The sequence below is a fragment of the Oncorhynchus clarkii genome, chromosome 27, assembly GCF_045791955.1.
Source record: "Oncorhynchus clarkii lewisi isolate Uvic-CL-2024 chromosome 27, UVic_Ocla_1.0, whole genome shotgun sequence".
In the NCBI taxonomy this organism is placed as follows: Eukaryota; Metazoa; Chordata; class Actinopteri; order Salmoniformes; family Salmonidae; genus Oncorhynchus; species Oncorhynchus clarkii.
In genome coordinates, this window is record NC_092173.1 from 49,229,477 (window position 1) to 49,249,040 (window position 19,564).

Below are 19,564 nucleotides of genomic sequence, written 5' to 3' on the forward strand. Positions count from 1 at the left end.
ACAACTTCAACACCATCATTACGTTTGCTGACGACACAACAGTGGTAGGCCTGATCACCGACAACGATGAGACAGTCTTTAGGGAGGAGGTCAGGACAACAACCTCTCCCTCAATGTGAGCAAGACAAAGGAGATGATTGTGGACTACAGGAAAAGTGGGGACAAACAGGTCCCCATTAACATCGACAGGGTTGTAGTGGAGCAGAAAAAGGAGGGCTGATCTGACTTTTTCAGAAAGTATTCACCAAGTAGGAATAAAATGTCATTTTTTTGGCAACGATCTACACACATCAAATGTATTTATACAGTCCTTCTGACATCAGCTGACCAGGCTATGAGAGGTGGACAGTCCTCTTCTGGCTTTTTTAATTGACCTTTTCTTTAACTAGGCAAGTCAGTTAAGAACAAATTCTTATTTTCAATGACGGCCTAGGAACAGTGGGTTAACTGCCTGTTCAGGGGCAGAACGACAGATTTTTATCTTGTCAGCTTGGGGGTTTGAACTTGCAACCTTCACGGTTACTAGTCCACCGCTCTAACCACTAGGCTACCCTGCCGCGTATCTCTAGAGAGTTGAAAACAGCAGGTCTGGGACAGGTAACACGTCCGGTGAACAGGGCAGGGTTACCCAGCCGCAGGCAGAACAGTTGAAACATGAGCACAAAATACTCTGATGTCAAAATGGAACATAGGTATAAAAAAAATAGAAATACTAAATAATATCTTGATTAGATACAGTCGGAAGTTTACATACACCTTAGCCAAATACATTTAAACTCAGTTTTTCACAATTCCTGACATTTAATCCCAGTAAAAATTCCCTGTTTTTGGTCAGTTAGGATCACCACTTTATTTAAAGAAGGTGAAATGTCAGAATAATAGTAGAGAGAATGATTAATTTCAGCTTTTATTTCTTTCATCACATTCCCAGTGGGTCAGAAGTTTACATACACTCAATTAGTATTTGGTAGTATTGCCTTTAAATTGTTTAACTTGGGTCAAATGTTTCGGGTTGACTTCCACAAGCTTCCCACAATAAGTTGGGTGAATGTTGGCCCATTCCTCCTGACAGAGCTGGTGTAACTGAGTCAGGTTTGTAGGCCTCCTTGCTCGAACACGCTTTTTCAGTTCTGCCCACATATTTTCTACGCTTTCCAATACCTTGACCAATACCTTGACATTTTGCCACAACTTTGGAAGTATGCTTGGGGTCATTGTCCATTTGGAAGACCCATTTGCGACCAAGCTTTAACTTCCTGACTGATGTCTTGAGATGTTGCCCCCTGTGCTTCACGGTTGGGATGGTGTTCTTTGGCTTGTAAGCCTCCCCCTTTTTCCTCCAAACATAGCGATGGTCATTATGGCCAAACAGTTCAATTTTTGTTTCATCAGACCAGAGGACATTTCTCCAAAAAGTATGATCTTTGTCCCCATGTGCAGTTGCAAACCATAGTCTGAGGATACCTGCTGGGTAGAGATACCAGTCAGAGAGTATACCTGATGGGTAGAGATACCTTTTGGGTAGAGATACCAGTCAGAGAGGATACCTGCTGGGTATAGATACCAGTCAGAGAGTATACCTGTTGGGTAGAGATACCAGTCAGAGATGATATCTGCTGGGTAGAGATACCAGTCAGAGATGATATCTGCTGGGTAGAGATACCAGTCAGAGATGATATCTGCTGGGTAGAGATACCTGCTGGGTAGAGATACCAGTTAGAGAGTAAACATGTTGGGTAGAGATACCAGTCAGAGATTATATCTGCTGGGTAGAGATACTGGAAGCATGAATCTAATCACAAACATTGAAATCGTTGTTGAAATTCATCAGATACAAATGCCATTATTTAATGTTGTGCAGTTATACACAGACTGGGAGTGTATAACGTCTATGTAGAGGTTCCTTCCAACACCAGGGATGAGGAGGACTAGGACATGTTCAGTCTGCCAACACCAGGGATGAGAAGGACTAGGACATGTTCAGTCTGCCAACACCAGGGATGAGGAGGACTAGGACATGTTCAGTCTGCCAACACCAGGGATGAGGAGGACTAGGACATGTTCAGTCTGCCAACACCAGGGATGAGGAGGACTAGGACATATTCAGTCTGCCAACACCAGGGATGAGGAGGACTAGGACATGTTCAGTCTGCCAACACCTGTGATGAGGAGGACTAGGACATGTTCAGTCTGCCAACACCAGGGATGAGGAGGACTAGGACATGTTCAGTCTGCCAACACCAGGGATGAGGAGGACTAGGACATGTTCAGTCTGCCAACACCTGGGATGAGGAGGACTAGGACATGTTCAGTCTGCCAACACCTGGGATGAGGAGGACTAGGACATGTTCAGTCTGCCAACACCTGGGATGAGGAGAACTAGGACATGTTCAGTCTGCCAACACCTGGGATGAGGAGGACTAGGACATGTTCAGTCTGCCAACACCTGGGATGAGGAGGACTAGGACATGTTCAGTCTGCCAACACCTGGGATGAGGAGAACTAGGACATATTCAGTCTGCCAACACCTGGGATGAGGAGGACTAGGACATGTTCAGTCTGCCAACACCTGGGATGAGGAGGACTAGGACATATTCAGCTGTTGATAATAATCATTGCCCTTTGTCATTTCCAACACTTCATTCGTAGCGAAATGAGTCCAACAAACACCAACAACAAACACTATTATCATTGTTTAAATTTCCAACAAGAATAAACCTTTTAAATTAAATAGAATTGTCTCGACGTCTGTCTTTACTATAATGTAGTTAATTGTCTTCAAAATGAAGCCATCTATGTTGGCCACACGGTGGCACTGCTGTGACTGTTATCGAGCTCAACCTCAGTTTGTCAGCTCATCCATTCATCCTGAACAGTGGGAAGAAACTAAAGCTGAATCATAGTAGTTTCTTCAAAGTTAATTCACTTTCTAGGGAAAAGAAATGTCAGACATGGCGTAATGTGAACGCCGTTCATCTCCGTGAGGCATGTCTCTGTATGGTTACCTTAGTGAGGGCATATTTTACTCCTTCCTACTTCTCCTTTTTACCTCACACACTTGCTGTTCTGTAACACATGTTAGTACATCATCAGAAACAGGGTAGAAGACAAAACAATTCTAATAGAACTGTATTAAGTTCGTCTACAGTCTTCCGTTCATCTTCAGCCCCAGATATACTGTTCTGTTCCCAAGTCCATCTACAGTCTTCCGTTCATCTTCTGTCCCAGATATACTGTTCTGTTCTGTTCCCAAGTCCATCTACAGTCTTCCATTCATCTTCTGTCCCATATATACTGTTCTGTTCTGTTCCCAAGTCCATCTACAGTCTTCCATTCATCTTCTGTCCCAGATATACTGTTCTGTTCCCAAGTCCATCTACAGTCTTCCATTCATCTTCTGTCCCAGATATACTGTTCTGTTCCCAAGTCCATCTACAGTCTTCCATTCATCTTCTGTCCCAGATATACTGTTCTGTTCCCAAGTCCATCTACAGTCTTCCATTCATCTTCAGCCCCAGATATACTGTTCTGTTCCCAAGTCCATCTACAGTCTTCCATTCATCTTCAGCCCCAGATATACTGTTCTGTTCCCACAGCCCATTATACTTAGCTGTAACACAAGCCTCAGAGATCACCTTGACCCCCCCCCCACACACACACACACACACACACACACACACACACACACAGCAGGGATGGGACAGTCAATTCTGGAAGAAACTAAAAATATTTTCAAAATATATAATTTTTTAAATGGCATCTATTTTCAAATACTTCTCAATAAACTAAGAAGTAGAAGCTATTTATTTCAAAAGTTTTTGCATTTTTTTTCAATATTAAATTAAAGTCACTTCCAGAATTGACAGCTGTCAATTCAAATTGACCCCAGCCCTGAAACACAACCACGAGCGATGCGGTCATCAAGACTAGAGGTCACCCACAAGGCTCTATTTCCTCAGCTCTGTCAGGCAGCAGCAGAGACCGTTATCCTACAGTGAAGCCCTGGTCTAAAGTAGTGCTGTGGATAGAGTGCCATTTAGTATGCAACCAGTGTGGATGGCAGGTGTGGCTGACAGACTGACCCATGGATGGGATGACTTTGACCTATGTCTGTCCGGGATGACCTTTGCCTTGTCTGAGCAATAACATTCCATAGGGCTAGGTAGTGTTTAGTGCAGACAGAAAGGACGCTAGGTAGTGTTTAGTGCAGACAGAAAGGACGCTAGGTAGTGTTTAGTGCAGACAGAAAGGATGCTAGGTAGTGTTTAGTGCAGACAGAGAGGACGCTAGGTAGTGTTTAGTGCAGACAGAAAGGATGCTAGGTAGTGTTTAGTGCAGACAGAGAGGACGCTAGGTAGTGTTTAGTGCAGACAGAGAGGACGCTAGGTAGTGTTTAGTGCAGACAGAGAGGACGCTAGGTAGTGTTTAGTGCAGACAGAAAGGATGCTAGGTAGTGTTTAGTGCAGACAGAGAGGACGCTAGGTAGTGTTTAGTGCAGACAGAAAGGATGCTAGGTAGTGTTTAGTGCAGACAGAGAGGACGCTAGGTAGTGTTTAGTGCAGACAGAGTGGACGCTAGGTAGTGTTTTGTGCAGACAGAGAGGACGCTAGGTAGTGTTTAGTGCAGACAGAGAGGACGCTAGGTAGTGTTTAGTGCAGACAGAGGAGGGTGTGGCTGGCTGGTGACAGATGCAACGGACAGACAGACATGGGATAGACTAGAACACAGTAGAATACAGTAGAACAGAATAAAATACAGTAGAATACAGTAGAACAGAATACTATATCACATCGGGAAATGTGCATTGTAACAAAGGGATGAGGTCATCAAGAAATCATGTGATCATGGTTTGACCTTTTAGAATGCCTTTTGGTTCTAAAGATGATTCATAAATAAACCATCATTACTCAATCAACCACAATAAAGCACAAGTGGATCCATATCTAATTTCTCTACGGTACTTTGTCTTCTATTTTAAAAGGAAGAACACACACGCCTGTTAATTCAAACTCCCACAGACTCTCACAGAAAGATCCAGTGATATTTATAGACTTCCGGGTTACACTGTTCTTACGTACGGTCAGTGTGTTTTTTGTCAATTCCAAATAACTTTATATCTAAAGCAAAGATATTATAGGATATGTCCCAAATGGCACCCAATGAGCCCTGATCTAAAGTAGTACACTATACAGGGAAGAGGGTGCTATGGGCCCTGGTCTAAAGTAGTGCACTATGTAGGGAAGAGGGTGCTATGGGCCCTGGTCTAAAGTAGTGCACTATACAGGGAAGAGGGTGCTATGGGTCCTGGTCTAAAGTAGTGCACTATACAGGGAAGAGGGTGCTATGGGCCCTGGTCTAAAGTAGTGCACTATACAGGGAAGAGGGTGCTATGGGCCCTGGTCTAAAGTAGTGCACTACACAGGTAAGAGGGTGCCATTTGGGACTGATCTATGATATGACATGTGGAGCTTTATTGTGGGGGTGTGAACCTGGGACCACCGTTCTCCCTAGCACATGAATGGTTATCAAATGGAAGTCCGGTTGCTAAGGAAACCAGATATCGTGCCAAAACATGCTACGAGACGAGAAGAAAATAACGTCTTTGGTCACCTCGACCGTTGAAAGCTCGGGATTCGCCTATCAGAGAGAAAAAACATTCTTTACTAAGGTGGGGGGGGGGGGGGGGGGGATAATACATCCCATAATGAGAACAACTCTGATCCGAGAACATTTTAATAAACAGTAAGTTGCTGTGACTATCCGTTCTGATAGTATTTGTGTAACATGACGCAGGAGATAGGCTCAAGGCTCGTGGGCGCATCACAAACGCCAGCAACAATATTCAAACTTAAATTATATGCCTTCCTCCGAGTCATTACAGCCCACTTCCAGTATCTGCTGTCGTTGAAAAACCACAATTTTTTTTGAAAACCAAAGACATAATAACAGCATGATAATGTTCAGGAAGATCACATTAAAGCAAAGAGAGTGAGTTTCGTAATGACTTGATTATGTCATGGTTAGGGCCCAGAGGTTTCCCTAGTCAGCTCCAGTCCATCTACAGGTGTAAAAGGAAACACACAGTACTGCATAGAACCATGACTCCATGGAACTGTGTTCCACATCAGGTAACTGATGGAAGCAGCAGAATCAGATGTAATAAACGGATTTTAAAAAAAATACACCTTATGGAACAACGGGGACTGTGAAGAGACACACACACAGACACACACACACACACACACACACACACACAGACACACACACACACACACAGACACACACACACACACACACACACACACACACACACACACACACACACACACACACACACACACTCACACACACACACACACACACACACACACACAGACACACACACACACACACACACACACACACACACACAGACACACGTGATAAGACAAGCACTCTACGCACACGTACACATGGATGTTGTACTGAAAATATGTGATAGTAGTGTAATGGCCTGAGGGAACACATTGAATGTGTTGTGAAAAGTGTTATGAAATGTAATGTCGTAATATTTTTAAATATGCTGCCTTAATGTTGCTAGACCCCAGGAAGAGTAGCTGCTGCCTTGGCAGGAACAAATGGGGATCCATAATAAACTCCAGGAAGAGTAGCTGCTGCCTTGACAGGAACAAATGGGATCCATAATAGACCCCAGGAAGAGTAGCTGCTGCCTTGGCAGGAACTAATTGGGATCTATAATAAACCCCAGGAAGAGTTAGTTCCTGCCAAGGCAGCAGCTACTCTTCCTGGGATTTATTATGGATCCCCATTAGTTACTGCCAAGGCAGCAGCTACTCTTCCTGGGGTCCAGAAAAAATGAAGGCAGTAATTTATATAATATAAAATAACATTAAAATAGATTTTACAAAAATATTTCACAGTACATTAAGTGTATTTAGCTTCACAATGAAGCGTTTTACCATTTTCTTTTGACTTAATTTTTCTAATAGGTCAAACAGCAGTTACCTTGCCAGCTACATCAGTCAACTAAAGAGTAGCCAGTTTCTGCTCTGCTTGCTTTTACAACTCGGAGAAAGAGTGCAACACATACACACTGACAGCAGCTGCTCCGTTCCTCTCCCGTGCCGGTCCAGCTAGCCTTTCAGAAGCTTTGCCTTCACACAGCCTGCTATGTGGTGTCCGCAAGGTGCTAAAGCTCTTTTTCTATCACAGTGCGATGATAAAACTGGGGGAGACGAAAATGCAATTTCAGAATGTTGGGGGTCATGACCCTCCTGTCACCAGAGAAAGTTGCAACCCTGTGACGCCATCAGAACCACAATCAGCATGGATACAAAGAGAGTCAGACCCACCGGCTCACAGCGACACAGGTAGAGCCATTGACATGGCAAAGCCAACAGGGGGTTTCACGCCATACAAAGGCAACAGCGCTATACATCTTTCAAAGCAATCTTCTCCAACCCTGAACAGCAGATGTTGCTTAAAGAGATATTATAATATATCATCATAAAAAGTCAAGATATCCTTTTTGAGATGTTGTTTTTTGTACAGTAGGCTAGTGGAGAGTCATATAAATTGATCTGAAATACGAATGACTTCACTTTTTACCTGAATAATACTCCCTGGTAATATTACCAATCCCTGTCCTCCCTGGTAATATTAAAACCTCAGATTAGATGATGTCTCTGTCCTCCCTGATAATATTAAAAACTCAGATTAGATGATGTCTCTGTACTCCCTGGTAATATTAAAAACTCAGATTAGATGATGTCTCTGTCCTCCCTGATAATATTAAAACCTCAGATTAGATGATGTCTCTGTCCTCCCTGGTAATATTAAAAACTCAGATTAGATGATGTCTCTGTCCTCCCTGGTAATATTACCAATCCCTGGTAATATTAAAAACTCAGATTAGATGATGTCTCTGTCCTCCCTGGTAATATTAAAAACTCAGATTAGATGATGTCTCTGTCCTCCCTGGTAATATTAAAAACTCAGATTAGATGATGTCTCTGTCCTCCCTGATAATATTAAAAACTCAGATTAGATGATGTCTCTGTCCTCCCTGGTAATACTAAAAACTCAGATTAGATGATGTCTCTGTCCTCCCTGGTAATATTAAAAATTCAGATTAGATGATGTCTCTGTCCTCCCTGGTAATATTAAAAACTCAGATTAGATGTCTCTGTCCTCCCTGGTAATATTAAAACGTCAGATTAGATGATGTCTCTGTCCTCCCTGATCATATTAAAAACTCAGATTAGATGTCTCTGTCCTCCCTGGTAATATTAAAACGTCAGATCAGATGATGTCTCTGTCCTCCCTGGTAATATTAAACACTCAGATTAGATGATGTCTCTGTCCTCCCTGGTAATACTAAAAACTCAGATTAGATGATGTCTCTGTCCTCCCTGGTAATATTAAAAACTCAGATTAGATGATGTCTCTGTCCTCCCTGGTAATATTAAAAACTCAGATTAGATGATGTCTCTGTTATCCCTGGTAATATTAAAAACTCAGATTAGATGATGTCTCTGTCCTCCCTGATAATATTAAAAACTCAGATTAGATGATGTCTCTGTCCTCCCTGGTAACATTAAAAACTCAGATTAGGTGATGTCTCTGAGTGGAACATGTGGAGGGTTCCCCCCCCCCTTGCTCTCAGCCTGTCTCCTAGATACAGTCAAACACCAGCCCTCGTAAATTACAGGAGCTAAACCTAAACAAAGAACATGGGTTCTTACACAAGTCTAGTTTGCTGTTTTATACAAATACAAATTCCCCAAAGAAAGTTGATTAAAGTAATGTGTTACGAGTTTGATATTATTACAACTCAGCATCAAAAGGTAATTTGATCCTATTCTTCTTTACTTGAAGGGCAAGAGCTGCGCCTATTTGACCTTAAGCATGGCCAGTTTTAACACAGGAATAGAGATGTGTAACTATGTGTTTTAATTATGAACCATGGATATTCTGTGAAGTGCCACAAGGCATCATTTCGCCATTCAATGAACTCATGCTACCCTGTTATCCTTGGCTGAGCTCTCTCTCTCTCTCTCTCTCTCTCTCTCATGCTACCCTCTTACCCTGGCCAACCACTTGCTTATTGAAATAGGAAATGGAGACTTCATCATTATTGCATTATTATTGCACATCATCTGTAGCTGCTAACCATCCAGTGTAGTCTGGTCTCAAATGTGTTCGTAATGTCTTGTCAGCTTCTATGACCATTGTCATGCCAGTCATTAACCTAATGAGTCCTTCCGCATTACCGGCGTGTTTTGGACTTCAAACCCCTTTTAAACATTGATTGAGCCACAGACGTATGGGTTGTACCATTGTATTCCTCTATATATACAGCAAGCCAGTGGTAGCTACACAGCAAATCTGAAAGGATCGAACACTAAAGGCACAGCCTGTCACAACGCGGAAAAGCATTTTGGGAAGTTCTTTCTTTGCACCAAGAGACACCACCCACTCTAGTCTCCTCGCCGACCGACAGGGACTCTGACTGACTGTCGTCTTCGTGATTTCTGTAGCTTTGACAACAGAATGGAAAATGAACACACAACAGACAGGATGGACACAGCGAACACATTGAGCTCAGACGTCACAGACTCCAGTAAAAGAGTAAGTTATTTGATTGAGAAGTATAAAGATGTAGGATTTGGTCAGCCTCGGAAATTCTCTAAGGAGCCACAGTCTCAAGTCTGCATGTCCTCCGTAGTGCGTAGTTTTGGAAACGTTGGCACTTTGTGCGCTGCGCCTCCTGGCTCAAGCAACAACAGTGCCATGTTCAAAGACTGTACGGTCAGAGATAACGCATCACTTATCAATAAAGCGTTTTATGACCGCTCTGACCCTGTGCGCTGGACAGAGGTGCGTGGTATAGAGGGAGTGAAAGATTCCACGTTACCGCAGCCGATCCCAACAGTAACTCATGAAAGTTTGCAGAGAGCGGCTACGAACATGATATCGACACCCAGTTCAACCACAGCCACCGGGGTCTGTAGGATCATCAAAGATGAGAAGGAGCCGTCACTAATCATGGAAACACCGTGTCCCGATTTTGACCTAACGGCCAACATCCCTACCCTCGAGAGCTGTTATGACAGCGAGAGGAAACAACAACAGTTAGGTTTTCTGGATGATTCCGCAGCGTCTTTCCCCACCTCCGCGCCTGGACAACAGCACCAACAAGTACTATTGGACTGTTCACCGAACTTTCTAGTCGACTTGAATCAGAACGACCAGATGTCGACGGTTCCCCAGGTCCGTGCAGACTCACGTGGTGTTCCCTTTCCTACTCATCCCGGTAAGGGCATGCTGAGTTTTGATGTAATGAACAGTAACGGACAGGGTCCACAGCAGCATTTGATGATTTATAAGAGTGAAATGCCCAGATGGTCCATTCAGACCTCTCCTACTCATTCCTCGTTTTGGTGCCAGTCCAGCGGGGTCTCCGAGGACCAGTACCCACACCATGGCTACTCCTCCCCGGATGGAATTCACACCTCAGCCCTGCTCCAGAGGTCCCCAACCTATACAGGATATGGCGGGTGAGATTGACGCATTATTTAAAGTATAGCTGACCATAACCTTTGTAAAAGTCTCAGCAGTTTGGCATCTTTCAGATAATTTAAATGTGGTTTCATATTCATGCATTCACTTTTGTTTGTTTGTTGCCAAAATTAATCTGATTTGATTTGATGAGTTTGTTTTATTATTCCTCAATCAGCCAATTGCTGTGATATCAGGGTGCCAATGTTGTCAGTGTAAATAACCAATGGCTCATTCCCTGGTTCTGCAGTGTTCCACCCCAGAGACTATGTATGATCTGTGGAGATGAGGCCTCAGGGTGTCACTATGGGGTCCTCACATGTGGAAGCTGCAAAGTGTTCTTTAAACGAGCGGTCGAAGGTAAGCAACACCATATCAGAGGATTGTAACAGTATATGGTATGGAGATTTGACTTGGACGTTTAAAGAATGACCACCGGTTGAACACTGCCATGGTACATGGGAGTAGCATATGGTTGAGAGGAAAGGACGTTTAAAGAATGACCACCAGTTGAACACTGCCATGGTACATGGGAGTAGCATATGGTTGAGAGGAAAGGACGTTTAAAGAATGACCACCGGTTGAACACTGCCATGGTACATGGGAGTAGCATATGGTTGAGAGGAAAGGTTAATGATGATGTTTCAGGAAGAAAATATAAATGTGTGTGGTTAAAAAAACAATAAATATTGAGGGTTATTGTGGCCTTTTGAGCCCTAATCATTGACACCAGACACGACAGGACTTTACAGTTTTTACTGAGCACCATTTGTGCCTTTTTATAAACGAATGGCACAAAAGTAAAGCAAAGCACAGACAGTATCACACAGTATCACAATAACCAGTGTTCACAATGTTCTTCTTTTCTGACTTGTTTTGGTCTCGTAATCTTAGAGATTTATTGGAGCCTCTCAGTCTGACCACGATCATGTCTCTCAGTCTGACCACGGTCATGTCTCTCAGTTTAACCATGGTCATGTCTCTCAGTCTGACCATGGTCATGTCTCTCAGTCTGACCACGGTCATGTCTCTCAGTCTGACCACGGTCATGTCTCTCAGTCTGACCACGGTCATGTCTCTCAGTCTGACCACGGTCATGTCTCTCAGTCTGACCACGGTCATGTCTCTCAGTCTGACCACGGTCATGTCTCTCAGTTTAACCATGGTCATGTCTCTCAGTCTGACCATGTTCATGTCTCTCAGTCTGACCATGGTCATGTCTCTCAGTCTGACCATGGTCATGTCTCTCAGTTTAACCATGGTCATGTCTCTCAGTCTGACCATGTTCATGTCTCTCAGTCTGACCATGGTCATGTCTCTCAGTCTGACCATGGTCATGTCTCTCAGTCTGACCACGGTCATGTCTCTCAGTCTGACCACGGTCATGTCTCTCAGTCTGACCACGGTCATGTCTCTCAGTTTAACCACGGTCATGTCTCTCAGTCTGACCATGGTCATGTCTCTCAGTCTGACCACGGTCATGTCTCTCAGTCTGACCACGGTCATGTCTCTCAGTCTGACCACGGTCATGTCTCTCAGTCTGACCACGGTCATGTCTCTCAGTCTGACCACGGTCATGTCTCTCAGTCTGACCATGGTCATGTATATCAGTCTGACTATGGTCATGTCTCTCAGTCTGACCACGGTCATGTCTCTCAGTTTAACCATGGTCATGTCTCTCAGTCTGACCATGTTCATGTCTCTCAGTCTGACCATGGTCATGTCTCTCAGTCTGACCACGGTCATGTCTCTCAGTCTGACCACGGTCATGTCTCTCAGTCTGACCATGGTCATGTATATCAGTCTGACTATGGTCATGTCTCTCAGTCTGACCACGGTCATGTCTCTCAGTCTGACCATGGTCATGTCACTCAGTCTGACTATGGTCATGTCTCTCAGTCTGACCACGGTCATGTCTCTCAGGCTGACCACGGTCATGTCTCTCCGTCTGACCATGGTCATGTCTCTCAGTTTAACCACGGTCATGTCTCTCAGTTTAACCATGGTCATGTCTCTCAGTTTAACCACAGTCCTGTTTCTCAGTCTGACCATGGTCATGTCTCTCAGTCTGACCATGGTCATGTCTCTCAGTTTAACCACGGTCATGTCTCTCAGTCTGACTATGGCCATGTCACTCAGTCTGACCATGGTCATGTCACTCAGTCTGACCATGGTCATGTTTCTCAGTCTGACCATGGTCATGTTTCTCAGTCTGACCATGGTCATGTCACTCAGTCTGACTATGGTCATGTCTCTCAGTCTGACCATGGTCATGTCTCTCAGTTTAACCATGGTCATGTCTCTCAGTCTGACCATGGTCATGTCTCTCAGTCTGACCACGGTCATGTCTCTCAGTTTAACCACGGTCATGTCTCTCAGTCTGACCATGTTCATGTCTCTCAGTCTGACCACGGTCATGTCTCTCAGTTTAACCACGGTCATGTCTCTCAGTTTGACCATGTTCATGTCTCTCAGTCTGACCACGGTCATGTCTCTCAGTCTGACCACGGTCATGTCTCTCAGTTTAACCACGGTCATGTCTCTCAGTTTGACCATGTTCATGTCTCTCAGTCTGACCACGGTCATGTCTCTCAGTCTGACCACGGTCATGTCTCTCAGTTTAACCACGGTCATGTCTCTCAGTCTGACCATGGTCATGTCTCTCAGTCTGACCACGGTCATGTATATCAGTCTGACTATGGTCATGTCTCTCAGTCTGACCATGGTCATGTCTCTCAGTCTAACCATGGTCATGTCTCTCAGTCTGACCACGGTCATGTCTCTCAGTCTGACCATGGTCATGTCTCTCAGTTTAACCATGGTCATGTCTCTCAGTCTGACCATGTTCATTTCTCTCAGTCTGACCATGGTCATGTCTCTCAGTCTGACCATGTTCATGTCTCTCAGTCTGACCACGGTCATGTCTCTCAGTCTGACCATTGACCACGGTCATGTCTCTCAGTCTGACCATGGTCATGTCTCTCAGTCTGACCACGGTCATGTCTCTCAGTCTGACCACGGTCATGTCTCTCAGTCTGACCACGGTCATGTCTCTCAGTCTGACCACGGTCATGTCTCTCAGTCTGACCACGGTCATGTGTATCAGTCTGACCATGGTCATGTCTCTCAGTCTGACCATGATCATGTCTCTCAGTTTAACCATGGTCATGTCTCTCAGTCTGACCACGGTCATGTCTCTCAGTTTAACCACGGTCATGTCTCTCAGTCTGACCATGTTCATGTCTCTCAGTCTGACCACGGTCATGTCTCTCAGTCTGACCATGTTCATGTCTCTCAGTCTGACCATGGTCATGTCTCTCAGTCTGACCATGGTCATGTCTCTCAGTTTAACCATGGTCATGTCACTCAGTCTGACCACGGTCATGTCTCTCAGTCTGACCATGGTCATGTCTCTCAGTCTGACCATGGTCATGTCTCTCAGTCTGACCACGGTCATGTCTCTCAGTCTGACCACGGTCATGTGTATCAGTCTGACCATGGTCATGTTTCTCAGTCTAACCATGGTCATGTCTCTCAGTCTGACCACGGTCATTTCTCTCAGTCTGACCATGGTCATGTCTCTCAGTTTAACCATGGTCATGTCTCTCAGTCTGACCATGTTCATGTCTCTCAGTCTGACCATGGTCATGTCTCTCAGTCTGACCATGTTCATGTCTCTCAGTCTGACCACGGTCATGTCTCTCAGTCTGACCATTGACCACGGTCATGTCTCTCAGTCTGACCATGGTCATGTCTCTCAGTCTGACCACGGTCATGTCTCTCAGTCTGACCACGGTCATGTCTCTCAGTCTGACCATGGTCATGTCTCTCAGTCTGACCATGGTCATGTCTCTCAGTCTGACCATGGTCATGTCTCTCAGTCTGACCATGGTCATGTCTCTCAGTCTGACCATGGTCATGTCTCTCAGTTTAACCATGGTCATGTCTCTCAGTCTGACCATGTTCATGTCTCTCAGTCTGACCATGGTCATGTCTCTCAGTCTGACCATGGTCATGTCTCTCAGTTTAACCATGGTCATGTCTCTCAGTCTGACCATGTTCATGTCTCTCAGTCTGACCACGGTCATGTCTTTCAGTCTGACCATGGTCATGTCTCTCAGTTTAACCATGGTCATGTCACTCAGTCTGACCACGGTCATGTCTCTCAGTCTGACCATGGTCATGTCTCTCAGTCTGACCACGGTCATGTCTCTCAGTCTGACCATGGTCATGTCTCTCAGTCTGACCACGGTCATGTCTCTCAGTCTGACCATGGTCATGTGTATCAGTCTGACCATGGTCATGTCTCTCAGTCTGACCATGGTCATGTCTCTCAGTCTGACCATGGTCATGTCTCTCAGTCTGACCACGGTCATGTCTCTCAGTCTGACCATGGTCATGTCTCTCAGTTTAACCATGGTCATGTCTCTCAGTCTGACCATGGTCATGTCTCTCAGTCTGACCACGGTCATGTCTCTCAGTTTAACCACGGTCATGTCTCTCAGTCTGACCATGTTCATGTCTCTCAGTCTGACCACGGTCATGTCTCTCAGTCTGACCATGTTCATGTCTCTCAGTCTGACCATGGTCATGTCACTCAGTCTGACTATGGTCATGTCTCTCAGTTTAACCATGGTCATGTTTCTCAGTCTGACCACGGTCATGTCTCTCAGTCTGACCATGGTCATGTCACTCAGTCTGACCATGGTCATGTCTCTCAGTTTAACCATGGTCATGTCTCTCAGTCTGATAAAATATCAGTTTGCAGTTCTCCCAGTGTCAGCTCAATGAGTTTAAAGAGTTGAACGGCAAGTTGACAGCAATCTGTAAGCCATTGATAGAGGACATCAGTTCTGTGTGTGAACCCATGATTACAATGACAGATAAATCAGACTCGAGGGAAAATCAAGGTGAAATATGGTTGTGGACAGGATTGCAGAATCTCCACGTGAGACCTGTATGAAGTCTGAGGACAAAGTTAGGGAAATGATCTCTGAGTAATTGAATATGGACCACAGGAAGATTGAGGTGGAGCACGCCCACAGGACTGGAAAACCCACCACCGGGCCCAGGTGACAGGCCCAGGTGACAGGCCCAGGCCGATGGTCGTCAAGTTCCTGAGATTCAAGGACAAGGTTGCGTTTCTGGAAAAAGCCAAGAACTTGAGAGGAATGTATATCTTCCTCAACGAGGACTATCCTGAAGCTGTGCGCCAGAAGAGGAAAGAACTGATCCCAGCCATGAAAGCTGCCAGAGCTCGTGGGAACATTGCTTACATCCGCTACGACAGGCTCATTGTCCACCCTCCCTCCCAGAAGCCTGGAAGGGATGAGAGAGCCAAGCCTGTGGGTTCATAGCTTCAACCCCACAGCACAACACACACCAATTGATTAATGGACTGCTGAATGTATATTTTTTTTATTTAGCTCTTTTCAGTATTATGTCTATCTCTGATAAGCTACCCAGGAAAGGGCTGGAATTAGCCCATGTTAATATTGTAACGATGTGCGCTGATAGTCGGGAAGCAAGTTCAGGGGGTGAGTGTTTTAATAAATAAACACAACATAATACAAAAACAAGAAACACAAAACAACGCACAGAACTGACACTGGAACAGAAACCATAACGCCTGGGGAAGGAACCAAAGGGAGTGACATATGTAGGGAAGGTAATCAAGGAGGTGATGGAGTACAGGTGAGTCTGATGACGCGCAGGTGAGCGTTACAATGGTGACAGGTGTGTGCCATAACGAGAGAGGGAGAGGCCAGAGAGGGAGCACACGTGACAGTACCCCCTCTCAGACCTGCGGCTCCAGCCACAGGACGCCGACCAAAAAAGACGATCACGGGGATCAGGAGGGGACCGGTCACCTCTGCTGAGGCGCGGGAAGCCTGTCAGTCCTGCTGAGATGGGGGAGCATGGCGACCTAGAGCACCGGAGAGAGCATACGTGACAGTACCCCCTCCCCTGTGCGTTCGGCTCCAGCCACAGGACGCCAACCAAAAGCACGATCCTGGGGATCAGGAGAGCCATATCCCTGTAATGTTTATAGGGGAGGTGTTGTGTATATATTCAGACCCTGTAATGTTTATAGGGGAGGTGTTGTATATATTCAGAGTCATATCCCTGTAATGTTTATAGGGGAGGTGTTGTATCTATTCAGAGTCATATCCCTGTAATGTTTATAGGGGAGGTGTTGTTGTATATATTCAGAGCCATATCCCTGTAATGTTTATAGGGGAGGTGTTGCTGTATATTCAGAGTCATATCCCTGTAATGTTTATAGGGGAGGTGTTGTTGTATATATTCAGAGCCATATCCCTGTAATGTTTATAGGGGAGGTGTTGTATATATATTCAGAGTCATATCCCTGTAATGTTTATAGGGGAGGTGTTGCTGTATATATTCAGAGCCATATCCCTGTAATGTTTATAGGGGAGGTGTTGTGTATATATTCAGAGCCATATCCCTGTAATGTTTATAGGGGAGGTGTTGTATATAGTCAGAGCCATATCCCTGTAATGTTTATAGGGGAGGTGTTGTATATATTCAGAGCCATATCCCTGTAATGTTTATAGGGGAGGTGTTGTGTATATATTCAGACCCTGTAATGTTTATAGGGGAGGTGTTGTATGTATTCAGAGCCATATCCCTGTAATGTTTATAGGGGAGGTGTTGTATATAGTCAGAGCCATATCCCTGTAATGTTTATAGGGGAGGTGTTGCTGTATATTCAGAGCCATATCCCTGTAATGTTTATAGGGGAGGTGTTGTATATATTCAGAGCCATATCCCTGTAATGTTTATAGGGGAGGTGTTGTATATATTCAGAGCCATATCCCTGTAATGTTTATAGGGGAGGTGTTGTATATATTCAGAGCCATATCCCTGTAATGTTTATAGGGGAGGTGTTGTGTATATATTCAGACCCTGTAATGTTTATAGGGGAGGTGTTGTATGTATTCAGAGTCATATCCCTGTAATGTTTATAGGGGAGGTGTTGTTGTATATATTCAGAGTCATATCCCTGTAATGTTTATAGGGGAGGTGTTGTTGTATATATTCAGAGTCATATCCCTGTAATGTTTATAGGGGAGGTGTTGTATATATATTCAGAGCCATATCCCTGTAATGTTTATAGGGGAGGTGTTGTTGTATATAGTCAGAGCCATATCCCTGTAATGTTTATAGGGGAGGTGTTGTATATAATCAGAGTCATATCCCTGTAATGTTTATAGGGGAGGTGTTGTATATATATTCAGAGCCATATCCCTGTAATGTTTATAGGGGAGGTGTTGTTGTATATAGTCAGAGCCATATCCCTGTAATGTTTATAGGGGAGGTGTTGCTGTATATAGTCAGAGCCATATCCATGTAATGTTTATAGGGGAGGTGTTGCTGTATTCAGAGTCATATCCCTGTAATGTTTATAGGGGAGGTGTTGTATATATTCAGTCATATCCCTGTAATGTTTATAGGGGAGGTGTTGCTGTATATTCAGAGTCATATCCCTGTAATGTTTATAGGGGAGGTGTTGCTGTATATATTCAGAGCCATATCCCTGTAATGTTTAGAGAAGATCTTAAGTCAAGTGTTATTGAAGTGTTGTGGTTGCAGGTTCTCCTGGCACATCTAAAGCCTTTTATTGTGGGGTGTTGCTATATACCAAGTGCTAACTGTCTGTATCTAAATAATATATGTGAAATGCTTAATATTGTATGTGATGTAAACAGAGATGTCTACTTTCTTGGGGACCTGAATATTGACTGGTTTTCATCAAGCTGTCCGCTCAACAGGAAGCTTCTCACTGTAACCAGTGCCTGTAATCTGGTTCAGGTTATCAATCAACCTACCAGGGTGTTTACAAACACTACAGGAACAAGATCATCTACATGTATCGATCACATTTTTTACTAATACTGTAGAACGTTGTTCTAAACCTGTATCTGAACCCATTGGATGCACTGATAACAATATAGTGGCTTTATCCAGGAAAGACAAAGTTTCAACAGCTGGGACTAAAATAGTGTATAAGAGATCATACAAAAGATTTTGCTGTGGCTCATGTGGATGAAGTTAAAAAATATTAGTTGGTCTGATGTGATTATAATGAGGAGCATCCAGACGCTATGTAATGTGTGTGTGTGTAGGTTGCAGGGACAGACTTAATATGACTCCAAAACCAAAATGACATAATAAATAAAAGTGTGTTCCAGAACCCGTCGCACACCAACACATAATACACAAACATACAAAAGAAACAATCTCTGACAAGGACACGATGGGAAACAGAGGGTTAAATACACAACATGTAATTGATGGGATTGGAACCAGGTGTGAAGGAAGACAAGACAAAACCAATGGAAAATGAAAAATGGATCAGTGATGGCTAGAAGATCGGTGACGTCGACCGCCGAACACCGCCCGAACAAGGAGAGGGACCGACATCGGCGGAAGTCGTGACACGCTGCACTTGATGAATTTATGAAAATGCTTCTTCCGATTATTGCTAAACATGCAGCTGTTAAGAAACTGACTGTTGGAATGGGTTGATGAATTGAAAAACTGTATGGTTGAAAGAGATGGGGTAAAAGGAGTGGCTAATAAGTCTGGCTGCACATCTGACTGGCTGACTTACTGCAAATTGAGAAATGATGTGACTAAACTCAACACAAAGAAGAAGAAACTTTATTATAAAGGAAGATCATTGATGTAAAGTACTTTAAATGAAATTATGGGCAGAAAGACAAATTCAACTCCATCTTTCATCCAATCAGATGGCTTATTCATCACAAAACCATTTGATGTTGCCAATTATTTTAATGATTATTTAATTGGCAATGTGGGCAAACTTAGGCAGGGAACGCCAACAACGAACAGTGAGCAATTGTATTCATGCATAAAAAAACTAATAATGAAAGAAAAGCATGGAAAGTTTAAATTTTGTAAGGTTAGTGTGGGAGAGGTGGCAAAAACAATGACAAGCTCTGTAAACAAATGAACA

The 19,564-nt window shown here is 44.1% G+C and overlaps 1 protein-coding gene across 1 annotated transcript in view; it reads left to right on the top strand.

Annotated features, from left to right (window-relative positions):
- The first annotated feature begins 9,552 nt into the window (after nt 1-9,552).
- The window catches only part of LOC139385520 (progesterone receptor-like), a 47,393-nt gene continuing 37,381 nt past the window's right edge, over nt 9,553-19,564 (top strand). Inside the window, exons 1-2 of the mRNA XM_071130642.1 lie at nt 9,553-10,559; nt 10,811-10,920. Of these exons, the coding sequence (XP_070986743.1) occupies nt 9,553-10,559; nt 10,811-10,920 (1,117 nt within the window). The remainder of the gene's footprint in view (nt 10,560-10,810; nt 10,921-19,564) is intronic.